We start from the raw sequence: 13,291 nt of genomic DNA, 5'->3' as shown, positions 1-13,291 counted from the left end.
CAAATATTAACACCCGAAAAACACATAAAGTCTGTGTAAAGACTTTAAAGGTTTAGTGCTGTGCTTGTGCTGATTAAAATCTTAATTTTTACTTCAGAAAAACAACACTGGCACATGAGCATAAAACAGTTCATTCTTTTATAAATAGAAACACTGCAGGAGAACCGCCTCTCATGATTGGCAGAGAGCAGAACGTCTCGAAAGCTGATTGGTCAGAAAGAGACTCGCCCTCGCGTCTCTTCCATTACGAGCAACAGGGGAGCGGCTTAACGCCAAATTATATAAGTCTACATGATGCACCTGTAGAGGTACAGATAGAATGATAAATATAATACGTTTAATTACTTAATCACGTTTGATCACTATTATCGATTGTTTATGAGAAACATGATGTCTGAAAGCTGTATGGACTGTAACGCTGTCATAAACCCCCCCCGTACCGGAAGTGGTAGGTCTCATTCATGACGTCCCTGCCTCTGATCCTGGAGAATTTAACGGTCAGGGGTGCATTTTAACATTACAAATCCTCAACGGGAGGATATTATTTGTTATTTATACATATGTAAATAAAACCCGTGTCCTGTACGTCCAGATTAATCATGCTACGAGTGAGATCTGTCATCCTGCAGTCGTGGAAGGGGTATGTATGTATGAAACTGCACATGGACTCGCGCATGACTTTCACTTCGAGAGAGTTTCTGACATGTGTCACCTTATGCAGATAACAATAATAATAATAATAATCGTTAGCTTGTGCATTATCATGTGATGTGAGTGCTGGAAGTTTCTATCTTACGCGGAAGCAGGCAGGCAGGCTGTTATGTAATGCTCAAGAAACTTGTCCTCCCGCTGTTATGTCGGAGAGATCTGTTTGCACAAGCGTCTCTCATTGTTTTCACTGTATTACTGTACCTCTATCTATTCATAAACGTAATCCACATACTGAGACAGTGTACAAAACAAACACTGCAGCTCAACTGAGTATTCATGTTAATACAGGTCTCTTATACTCACTAAAATTTTAATTTTTACATTTAAAACGGTATTATGTTTGATCAAAAATACAGTAATATTGTGAATTTATTGTAAAATTAATTTTCAGCATCATTTCTTCAGTCTTCAGTGTCACATGATCCTTCAGAAATCATTCTAATATGCTGATTTTCTGCTTAAGAAACATTTCTTATTAATATTTTTTGCAGTAACAATCATAAATTTTTTTGTTTGATTATAAATGTTGCATCTGTGATGGCTATTCGTGATGGCTATTCATTTCTGAATGTTTTTTTTTTTTTTTATCTTTTGAATGGAAGTGTATCATGGATGTATAATACACTGTGTAATAAACTGCTGTCGCTACCTCAGCTGTCTAACAAACGAATGCGTTAAAGACTAAAGTGACCCAGCGGTCTCTTACTATGGGTTTACAGCAGGTTATTCTTCTTTATAAAAGTTACTGATTGAGAGGCTTGTGATTTTTGTGGCTAAACTGAGAAGTGTTGAAGAGCAACAGCATGTTTGTTGGTTTTGTTTCTCTGCAGGTTCAAGACCTTCCCGTGTGCAGCTGTGGAGGTGAAGAATGAGCCCATTCTGGGGTTCAAAGAGGGCAGTAAAGAGAGATCACAACTGGAGAAGGTGAAAAACGTATTACACACTGTCTATGGTTGCCCAATACACGAAATATGTGCGTATCTGATTGATTGAACCGCTCTGGTTTACTTTGTTTACAGGCATTACAAAACCTGAAGGGAAAGACAGAAGAAATCCCATGTGTGATTGGAAATGAAGAAGTGTGGACCAAAGATGTCAGATACCAGCTGTCTGTGAGTTAATCATTTCTTTGGTTTCTCTATGAGCATGTGCTCTGTAGATCTTTTACAGCAAAATCATCCTCGGTCCGTCTGGAATACTTGATTGTTCACTACGGCATGAAATATATAATATATAATAATACTATTGTAGCCACACTGGGGTCTTTTTTTTTTAATCATAATAAAATAGTTTCAAATTAAATGAATATTTAACATATTATTATTCTCACAAATTTTCATTATTATTGTATTAAAATAATACACATTTTTACTATATTTTGTTATCTTTTTAGTAATTGTCCTTTGAATAAAATAAAACCAACTTAAATCAATATTTAAGATCAATTTATTATTATTATTATATTTAAGGTAAATGCTTAAGATCCATTTCAAATCAATAAAGGTCAGTTTATGCTGATTTTAGTTATTTTTTATTATTACTATATTTTTCTGCATTGTACTTTATATATATATATATATATATATATCATTTTTTTTTTTAAAGGTCTATTTATTTTATTATTAGTTTTCTGTTGTACTTGAAACCTCTCTCCAGACAATCACAGGACTGTGTGGATTTATTTTATTTTAATGTTTACGTTATATATTATGATGTTATATTGTAGTTATTGTTTGTGTGATTTTGGTCTGTTTTAATTCATTTTTTTCTTTCTCTCCTTTTAGCCATTCAACCACTCTCACAAAGTGTCCAAGTTCTGCTATGCTGATAAGGTACAGTATGTTAATACTGTAAATTATAACGTTCACATGAGGAAATCCTGTTTTACGGTTTACTTCAACTTTTCTAAATAATGAATTTTGCATGGAATGAGGCTGTTTTTGTTCATTCTTTGTGTGGCTGTGTCTTAAGAGCTACTAAATAAAGCCATCGAGGCCTCAGTCGCTGCTCGGAGGGAGTGGGATCTTAAACCCGTTGCGGATCGAGCCCAGATTTTCTTCAAAGCTGCTGACATCATCAGTGGACCCAAGAGAGCTGAAGTTCTGGCCAAGACCATGATCGGACAGGTTAACCAGTTCGGTACACCTTTGTATGTGGGATTATTTATGCTGGCTTTCCATTAAACAAATGACCTCTGCTCCGTGTCTCAGGGTAAGACTGTGGTCCAGGCTGAGATTGACGCTGCTGCAGAACTCATTGACTTCTTCAGGTTCAATGCCAAACATGCGATTCAGCTGGAACAGCAGCAGCCGTTAGACAGCGATGGAAGCACCAACACCATGCTGTACCGTGGGCTGGAGGTGCGTTCTCTAAATAACCAGATGACTGCATTACAGTTTTGTCTGTGCAAGCCCTCATTTGGCATTACCTTGACTTTTACTTGTTTTAGGGCTTTGTAGCCGCTGTCGCGCCATTTAACTTCACAGCGATTGGTGGAAACCTGGCCGGCACCCCTGCCATCATGGTGAGATGTCAAGACACTTATTTCTATTTTCTATTTTAAAATCATTAATTATTAAACAAGTTCAATTCAGCTATAACCACTATTACTGACTTGTATTTTGGCCAGTTTAAAGTTAAAATGTCTTAATGATACATTGGTTTCTTACAAACTCACAGCTTTTCGCTTTAATTGTTGGACTGGAGTTGTGTGGATTAATCTTGGGTGCAGCCAAAATATTCATTTTTGGGTGAACTGTTCCTTTAACATAAATTATTAGCGACACGCAGTGCAGTGCCACTTGAGTGTTTTGGTTCATTTCTACGACTGACTTTGTCACATATATGCATTCAGGGTAACGTGGTGTTGTGGAAACCCAGTGACACAGCCATGTCTGCCAGCTACGCCGTCTATAAGATCCTGAGAGAGTCTGGACTGCCACCAAATATCATCCAGTTTGTCCCAGCCGATGGTCCAGTGTTTGGAGACACCATCACGTCCTCTGAGCACCTGGCTGGCATTAACTTCACCGGCAGTGTGCCGTACGTCTCTTTCTATGCTTGTTGACTCAGTCATACAGTATGTACTATGATTGTGTTACTCATAGAGGTAACAATTTAGTACAGGGACCAATTCTCACTTATTCTCACTATAATGAGTTGCTTATTAGTAGCCTATTATTAAAATATTGGCTGTTTATTGGTACTTATAAAGCACATATTCTGGATGATCTAATCCTACCTTACTAACTACTTTAACTACTACCTTACGGACTATTAATAAGCAGCAAATTGGTAGTTTATTGAGGCAGAAGTCATAGTTAATGGTTTGTAAATAATGAGAATTGGAGCTTAAAATAAAATGTGACCCTCTTATCTCTAGTATAACCTTCTGTCTGAGTTAAAGTTTGTCAGACTCTGTGGTCTTCTCCTCTTCAACAATGTTTGGCTTGGCTAAAGCCTAAATTTTGTATACTGCAGTTTAAATGTTTGGAATCTGTAAGATTTTTCAATGTTTTTGTCTGCGCACCAAGGCTGTGTTATTTGATAAAAAATACAGTAAAAACAGTAACACTGTGAAATGTTTTGACAATTTAAAACAATTGTTTTCTATTTGAATATATTTTAAAATGTAATTGTACAAAGCTGAATTTTCAGCATCATTACTCCAGTCTTCAGTGTCACATGATCCTTCAGAAATCATTCTAATATGCTGATTTGTTGTTCAAAACATTTTTTTTTATTATTATCAATGTTTTTCTGCTTAATAGTTGTTGTTTTTTTGGAAATGTTTTCAGAACTTTCAAACGGTTGTGGAAGCAGGTCGCCCAGAATCTGGACATCTACAGGAATTTCCCTCGTGTTGCTGGAGGTTTGGGTTCCAATGGCATTAAGAATGAAATTCTAATAATGTTCGACATAAAATTGTAAAAAAAAAAGGTGTATGTTTGATTTCTTGCTTCTCACGCTTATTTTAGAATGCGGTGGCAAGAACTTCCACTTCGTGCACAAGTCCGCAGACGTTCGTAGTGTGGTGAACGGCACCATCCGCTCGGCGTTCGAGTACGGAGGACAGAAGTGTTCAGCCTGTTCCAGGATGTACGTACCAGACTCACTGTGGCCTCAGATCAAACAGGAACTCCTGGATGTGCACAAACAGATCAAAGTGGGAGACGTGAGTGGAAGAGTTTTGCAACTACAGTGGTGGACAGTAACAGTATTTCTCTCACAAACTGAACTTACTGCCATTTTGACTTTTTTTTCTGTTTCACTTCAAAGCCAGTTGAAGATTTCAGCACTTTCTTCTCAGCAGTTATTGATGACAAGGTACAAACCAACAACCTGTTAATCCAATAGCAAAGAAAGTAAATATATCACATTTTTGATTTACTTCTTGCTCAGGTAATAAACACTCATAATGTCTTTCTCAAGTCCTTCTCCAGAATCAAGGGATGGCTGGAACATGCCAAAACCTCTCCACATCTGAAGATCATCGCTGGAGGAAACTGTGATAATAAAAAAGGATATTTCGTAGAACCCACCATTATTGAAACCACCGACCCACAAGAGAAAATCATGAATGAGGTATGAAAATTGTTGCATGCAAACTAGCACAATGGCTGACATCTTTATTTGTTTTTTCCCGGTTCAGGATTACAGTCACACACACACACACACACACACACACACACACACACACACACACACTCACAGAGGCTCAGGGCGGTGAATGGATGGACTTTGGTTTGTTTAGTTAAACCAATCTCTTCCATTTAACCTCATTTATCTTCACAAACAGATGGTCTCAGCTGACCTGGTTACCACCCACAGTCACCCGAACGAGTGATCTAGATATTGAGAACATAACAGGATCGGATTAGATCAACCATTTGCCCCAAATGAATACTTGACATAATAAATGAATAATTATTTTTGATTAGAGAAATATTACAGGTTAAATGAGAGTTTTTTCAGAAAAGGTTGAATGACATTTTTTTTGCTTTTATATAGGGCTGTCAAATGATTAATCACGATTAATCACATCCAAAATAAAAGTTTTGTTTACATAATATATGTAATATATAGGGCTGTCAAATGATTAATCACGATTAATCACATCCAAAATAAAAGTTTTGTTTACATAATATATGTATGTGTACAGGGTATATTTATTATGTATATATAAATACACACACATAAATTATATATTTAGAAAATATTTACATGTATATACATTTATATATTTATATTTCTTATATTTTATATTATATATTTAATATATTTAATATATAAACATAACATATTCTTCTTAAATATATACATGCATGTGTGTGTATTTATATATACATAATAAATATACACAGTATACACACATATATTATGTAAACAAAACTTTTATTTTGGGATGTGATTAATCGTGATTAATCATTTGACAGCCCTAATATATATATATATATATATATATATATTCTTTGCTATTCCAGGAGATCTTCGGGCCTATCCTGACAGTTTACGTTTACCCTGAAAATGACTATAAGAAGGTCCTGCACTTAATAGACAACACTTCTCCCTATGCCCTGACTGGAGCCATCTTTTCCCAAGATAAGTGAGTGCAGCACCATTTCACTATCAGTTGCTGGACTAGATTCAGTTAGTATGTAAATGAAATAACTCAGATCAGCACATCCCCAGCTTTTAAATGACATATATTTTGGAGGATGTCCATTTACATTTATGCATTTAGCAGACGCTTTGCGACTTACAGTGCATTCAGGCTATACATTTATTTTATTTTTTTACCAGTATGTGTGTTCTCTGGGAAATGAACCCATGACCTTTTGCGCTGCTAACGCAGTGCTCTACCACTGAGCCACAGGCGTATACACTGTGTCCAGACACTCATATCTGTGTACTAGAATTCTACATCTTTAACATACATTTATAATGTGGTTGATTGTTTCAGGGCTGTTATTAATGAGGCAGGAAAGGCTCTGAGAAACGCTGCTGGAAATTATTATGTCAATGACAAATCGACAGGATCCGTTGTGGCCCAGCAGCCATTTGGTGGCGCCAGAGCATCAGGTAAACTGAAAACCATCGCCCAACCAAAGGAAAAGTAGTTCCAGCTCAATGAACAGGTTTTTGCTGAATAATACAAGTGGTTTAATAAAAATATTCAATATAAGTGCAAGTCAACATCAGTGGATGTAAAATATACAAATATACTCAAATATATACTTTGCTTGCCAAAAAAAACTTCATTTCATGCCTGCAGAATGGTTTTTAATAAGATTAAAATATTAAATATTACAAGTTAAATTGGAGTTTTTACAGGAAAATAATGTTGACTTGTCCATTAATTGAGATATAAGGAAAAACTTTTAATTTGCTTAATGGAAAATTAATGTTTTTTAAATATTTGTAAAAAAAATTTATTTAAGAGAAATATAAGTACAAGTCAAAATCAGAGAATATAAAAATATCTAAAATACTCTAAATATTCTTCTTAATATATATTCTTCAAATATATTCTTAAAAACACTTTAGTAATTTTTGCCTTAAATGACTACTTATCATTATAAACTATATAAACATTTGTTTTGTTTAACAAAATGTTTAACAATAAAAAAAAAAGTGCAAAGAGAAATGTGCGTGCATTGCTTGTTTTAAATGAAAAAAAAAAAAAGTCAAAACTTAAACATAATTTATTTATCGGGAAATATTTGATATTTTTTTTTTTTTTTTTTTTTTTTTTACATTCTTAACAGAAAAGAATATTTTAAATTAATTAATTAATTAAAAGGGTGAAATATATGTGCAAGTCAAAATCAGTGAATATAAAACATAGCAAATATATTTCATGCCTGCAGAATTCATTTTGACATTATCTTTCCAGGCACCAACGACAAGCCCGGCGGCCCACACTATGTCCTCCGATGGACGTCCCCGCAGGTCGTCAAGCAAACCCACGTACCTCTTACAGAATGGAAATATCCCTACATGGGCTAAGAGATCATGAACCAAATGCTTTCCTTCCCTGAATCCCTCCATCAAGACTCATAAAGCAATCAGTCCCCTTCTTAATTGTCCTGAAAACACAGTGGAGAGGCCGTTAGACTGTTAAACAGAAACCTGCCCTCTGCTGGTGATGCTTTCAACATGCAAACCAGCAGCAACGGCTCTAATAGTGTGAATGTACTCAAGGAATTGCACGTCTTTGCAGATTTCTGTTGCCTCTGGTGTCCGTCCAGCCTTCAGATATCACTGGATCATTAAATATGAAGAGTCCAAACAAATGCACTGAAAGGTTTCCACTTTGATCTGTTATCATGTGCTGTGTGATTTTTTTTTTTCTTTCTTTTCTTTCAACATATCAAGACAGATTTCTGTTTTTATAATTATCAAGTAAGTGGAAGGAAACAGTTTCCATGTCAATTCTTCTGTTACATTTATACTGATGTGATGAGCTTATTTAAATTATTAGAATTACATGTGACATTCTAATTTAAATCTGTAGCATTCTAATAGAATTTACATGTGAGTGTTTTCAGTTTGCAAGGTATCAAAAAAAGTCAAAATATCCTTCACTGTCAGTGCAATCTAACAACTTACTGTGCCTCAATAAACACTTGGTGTGGATGATGGATTTATTTCTGACTTTGTTTATTAACAACATAAAAAGAAGTCTTTCAAGGCCAAAATGCAGATACATTTGAATGAATACTATTCAAACTTGCTGACACCTTGAGTTTTCAAAGTTTTATTGCTATATTGTTTCTTTTTTGTGTGTGCGTTCAGCATGAGGGTGAGTAAATGGAGACAGAATTTAGATTTTTGGGTGAACTATTCCTTTAAGTGCTGAAAACATAGATCCCTTGTCATCTTGTATAAAAGTGTTTTTTTGTGTGTGCTTTCACTGTTCTTAATTTGTGTTTGAATCAAGCCAACGGTTTTATTTGTGTGGAGCCACCTCTGGATCCTGACTCCCACGGTAACACATTCTGTGGGCTCTATGACTGACATCAAAGTGGCCGCGGCGCAGGAGCGTGCCACAGTTCAGACAGATGCTTTATGGCGATACGGCTGTGAAGACACACTTCTTAACACACAATAAATTCAAGAGGACTATGTGAGGGCCTGAGAACCCATCCTCTGTCCTCTCTCGTGCAGACAGTTCCTCTTTCTTTAAAGGATCTGACCTCAATCATGAGAAAACCCAAGTGGGAATAATTATGTCACAGTAGACAAAGCAGCATGCCATAATCAGAATCTGAAAAATGCAGGATTCCTCAGTATGGAAATCAGTTTGCTTTGGAATGTTTTATTACTGAAATATTGCTTTTTATGTATGCAAATTACATCCTTATTATATATTTAATTATCAGCTGGCGCCAACGTTTAATTGTCATTTCAGTCAATTTGGTGCATTTACTATTAATTGCAATTACTTTATGTATGGTTAATATTTATATGGTTTTTCATATTAAATAGCTGGTTATAAAGATTTTCTATATCCAGTTAAAAAAAAATTTAATAATAAAACTAAAGTTAAGACTTCATTAACAATAGATAAAACAAACAAACCAATAACCAACCATAAAAGGAAATGTGTAATTTTAATTAATTTATAGGGTTTTTCTATACTTAATATCTAGTTAAAAAGTATTTAGTATTCAAGTTATGACCTTATTTATATATAAAAAACGCACACTAATAATAATAAATCAACCATGAACAGAAATGTGTGTAACTTTAGTTTATTTTCCTCCTGAACTCAACATGAGACAGCTTTACACATTCCATCAATATGACAGATTTAACGCCTCTAAAGGATACAAATCTACTTAAAGAGATTATTTTCAACAGAAACATAATGAGGTGACGTAATCTGTAAATAAAGTTGATCTCCACACAGGTGAAGTAAGGCGTGCTCTTAGACTCGGGCGTGGGGTAGACTGGGACATTCTCTGCGTCACGACAGCTGCTGTCTACATCAACATTTTATAAAAATGACATGTTTCACTTATATAGAGAAAACAGTCCGTTCTCTGTACGTCTTCATAAGGATGCTGTGGAGATCACCAGGGTCTCCAAAGCGTCTGCTCTCCGGTGCTTTTTGACGCGATCTGACAGCTGTCTTGCGCGCTCACTTTGGTTCGCTGGGTTCCGTCAAAGCGTCCCTTTACTGGTTTGGGGATCTGTTGCTGGTTGTGGACCGACAGGAATCGCGCAGTCTCCTCAATACACCTGGAGAACCCGTCGGCGTAGCTCTGCGCATGCGCGCTCGGAGACTGCGCCCGCGGCCACGTGTGGTTCTTCAGGTAAATGACAGCCACTTCCAGGACGTCAGCCTTCTCTAATTTAGAGCAGTGCTGGCTGGCTTTTATCTCAGCTTTCAGAAGAACTTTTAGCTGTTCGATGCATCTGTTAATACGGTCTCTGCGCATCTTCTCCACCACTGGTTTCCTCATCTGGAAAAAAGTTAAAGGTTTGGTTAGAGAGCGAATCGCAGATAAACACTCGAGTGGAAATGGAAAGAAGGTCTTAAATGGGTAAATACTTACTTTAGTTTTATCCTTTCCAGCCTGAGTGAGTTTGCAAACAGTAGGCGCCATTCTTTCTGCAGTGTGCGTGCTGCTGTCACTTGATCTTGTGTGTGTTTTCTCCTGAAGGTCCTCCTTTATATGCGCCCTGATCCTCTTCTGTTTCCCACACTTTTGAGCCAATCAGATCGCGGCTGACGGGTCAATAGGGAAAGTTTAAATTGGCCTGATCCTCCTTTGCTAGGAAACAATAGAGGTGCGCGCTCAAACAGCTGGAGCGTGTGTGTTCACGCACGCTGTAAATGGGAAGCGTGAAATTGCGGGAGTGCACGAGCCTTTGACAGCGTGCTGGCTGTTCCGGAGGGAAAGCAGAGGATCAATGAAGAGAATGGAGATTATGAGAAACTTTCAAACGCTTCCCGCTCAAAATCTCTTTCAGAAGAGATTCTGAACAATTATTTGAAAGGCTTACAATGACTCGATGTTTAGCCTTTAATTAACACACATAGTAAGTGTATGTATGTGTGTGTGTGTGTAGTATATATATATATATATATATATATATATATATATATATAGATAATATATATAATATATATATATATACACACACACACACACACACACACACACACATATATATATATATATAGATATATATATATATACACACACACACACACACACACACATATATATATATATATATATATGTGTGTGTGTGTGTGTGTGTGTGTGTGTGTGTTTTAATATATGATATAGGCTACATAACTTAATTTACATTCTTTCCCTCCAAAAAACATCTGGTATATGGTGTCCACTGATATTGTTGATCAATTTACTAATATTATTGGTTTATTAGATAAGATAAAGTACAAAACGTAAATATGTAGTCAGTACTTATTTGATTGTGTGTTTTTTTAAAAATAGTTTTTATATAAATATTTTACTTTTTGTTATAACACATATCAAAAATATAAAAATTTTATATACACATATACAACATACTCTCTATATTATACCCCTACACATATTAAATTTTTTTATATTTTGATTTCATTGGTTAAAACGTCAGTTTACATATAAGTATATTAAAGCGGCTTTTGTGTGTATATATATATATATATATAGAGAGAGAGAGAGAGAGAGAGAGAGAGAGAGAGAGAGAGAGAGAGAGAGAGGCTGCACATATATTATTTTCCGAATTTCTATTCGATTTCTAATTATTTTACAGGTTAACATCAGCCGTTCACAATATTTTTTTTTAGTTTTAGCTTGTTTTATATGATTGTTTCATGCTGTATTGTCAATTAACATATTTTATTAAAGGCCTATGCATATTTATATTATTTATTCATTTGTTCTGTATTCACCTTATATTTAAGCTCAAGTATTTTAGGACAGTTAAGTGTGGCCCTTTAGGATTAATTATTCTGTTAATCATTCCTCAATATACCCCGGGGGGACTGCTTGCCTCATTGAGACCCCATTACTAATGCGCTGGGGACTGCGGCACACTTCTATTGGGCCCCATTGAAGAGCTGCTGTGGGAAAGTTGGGACAACACAGGCTCCAGGATTAGACTTTGAAGAGCTCAAAGGCGCAGCTGGCTCCTGTGCGCGGGAAAGTGTGGTCAGCAAAGCCCAGCGCTGACAGGCGTTTTGTCGAGCTTTTCACATGCGAGGTTCATGCGAGGTTCACTTGGCTCACTTATGCAGTTGTAAATTGCTTCGGGTTACTATAATGTTATTTTAAAGTAATTAGTGGTCATGCAGTCTGTTGAAGTACTTACTGCGTATGTTTTACACTGATTAAATGGCCATTAAAATAATATTGCAAAATAGTAACTTAAGTTGGTTTGCTGCACACTTAAAAATGTGCAGTGATGGAATATAAAATAAAGGCTCTTTGTATTGATGGTTTCCCTGAAGAACTTTTAACATCAAAATCTTTCCATTCCACAAAGGTTTACTTCTAGCGAAAAGGTTCTTTAGATCATTAAAATGTTCTTTTAAGAAATGTTGACTGAAAGGTTCTTTGGGGAACAAAATCTGGTTCTATTGCATCACTACAAAAACACGCTTTTTTGACTCTTTCCCGCCATTGACAAAATGTTCTGGCTTTCCGTGTGTTATATGGTGGGAGGTGCTATTACATATCAAGAGTACTGAATCCCTGGATCAAAAAACTCCAAAAGAAAAGCAGATACAAAACTCACACAACATAACCATACAATCAAATATTCTGGGGGCCATGAAAATTTTGTGATAATTATCAAAAATGCTGGCAAAAACAATGGTGGGAAAATAGTTAAGACCGTAAAAGAAATACTTTTGGTTCCCCAAAGAACCATTCATGGAAAGCTCTTAAAAAGTATCTTTTACTTAAAAAAAAGGTTCTTCTTGGAACCATCAATGCCAATAAAGAACTTTTATTTTTCAAGAGTGTGAGAAATGCAAAATATTCTTCTTAATTGTAGTGACTGATCTATGAAGTGCATCTCTTGTTCTCTGTGTCTATGAGGAGGTGCTTTGGTTTAGTTAACCCCAAATTCCGTTCCCACACCATTTCCCATCTCCCGCCAAAATTGACTGGTAAAGCCACAATACATTCCATCCTACTCTGCAAAAGGGTCTTTGAATGTGGGCGCCCCCTTGTCCAACACTCTTCTTCTCACAAACACACACACACACAGCGAGGGAAGCAGATGCTCAGCGCTGTGTGCCCAGTGTGAAGTGTCCCTCTCTTCATAAAAACAAGGAGCTGGGAAGCCTCTGACCTCCCCTCACCGGACAGGAATTCAGGTCTCGATGTGAGAGAAGCTCAATGACATTCCAGCATCACATGCTCTGGCATTCACAGCACAGACGCATGAAAAGAGGCAGTTAGAGCACGAAACTGTGACATTGTCCAATACCTTCTGCCCATTGAAACCCCTGAAGTCTTGCCAGAGTGTTTGTGGTCATTAAACAAAAACGGAGGGAAAAACAGGAAAGTAGCCCCTTTTTTTCTGCAGGAAAACAATTGTTGAATTGTGG

At 36.2% G+C, this 13,291-nt stretch overlaps 2 protein-coding genes across 2 annotated transcripts; one reads left to right on the top strand and one right to left on the bottom strand.

The window, feature by feature from the left end:
• Positions 1–453: 453 nt before the first annotated feature.
• LOC109098724 (delta-1-pyrroline-5-carboxylate dehydrogenase, mitochondrial) lies at positions 454–8,360 on the top strand. The gene is made up of 15 exons (XM_042733693.1): positions 454–640; positions 1,542–1,635; positions 1,731–1,823; positions 2,496–2,543; positions 2,682–2,837; positions 2,922–3,071; positions 3,161–3,235; positions 3,566–3,753; positions 4,509–4,582; positions 4,689–4,885; positions 4,990–5,037; positions 5,143–5,295; positions 6,195–6,316; positions 6,674–6,792; positions 7,607–8,360. The coding sequence occupies exons 1-15, from the start codon at positions 600–602 to the stop codon at positions 7,717–7,719; spliced, it is 1,671 nt and encodes a 556-aa protein (XP_042589627.1). The 5' UTR covers positions 454–599; the 3' UTR covers positions 7,720–8,360.
• Positions 8,361–9,451: 1,091 nt separating this feature from the next.
• LOC109098848 (transcription factor HES-5-like) lies at positions 9,452–10,434 on the bottom strand. Its single transcript, XM_019112358.2, has 2 exons — positions 10,275–10,434; positions 9,452–10,181 (listed from the first exon to the last, which is right to left on the bottom strand). The coding sequence occupies exons 1-2, from the start codon at positions 10,323–10,325 to the stop codon at positions 9,789–9,791; spliced, it is 444 nt and encodes a 147-aa protein (XP_018967903.1). The 5' UTR covers positions 10,326–10,434; the 3' UTR covers positions 9,452–9,788.
• Positions 10,435–13,291: the final 2,857 nt, after the last annotated feature.

The sequence above is a fragment of the Cyprinus carpio genome, chromosome B11 (genome assembly GCF_018340385.1).
Source record: "Cyprinus carpio isolate SPL01 chromosome B11, ASM1834038v1, whole genome shotgun sequence".
In the NCBI taxonomy this organism is placed as follows: Eukaryota; Metazoa; Chordata; class Actinopteri; order Cypriniformes; family Cyprinidae; genus Cyprinus; species Cyprinus carpio.
The sequence above is the reverse complement of the archived record's forward strand: the minus strand, read 5'-3'. Positions and strand labels throughout refer to the sequence as shown.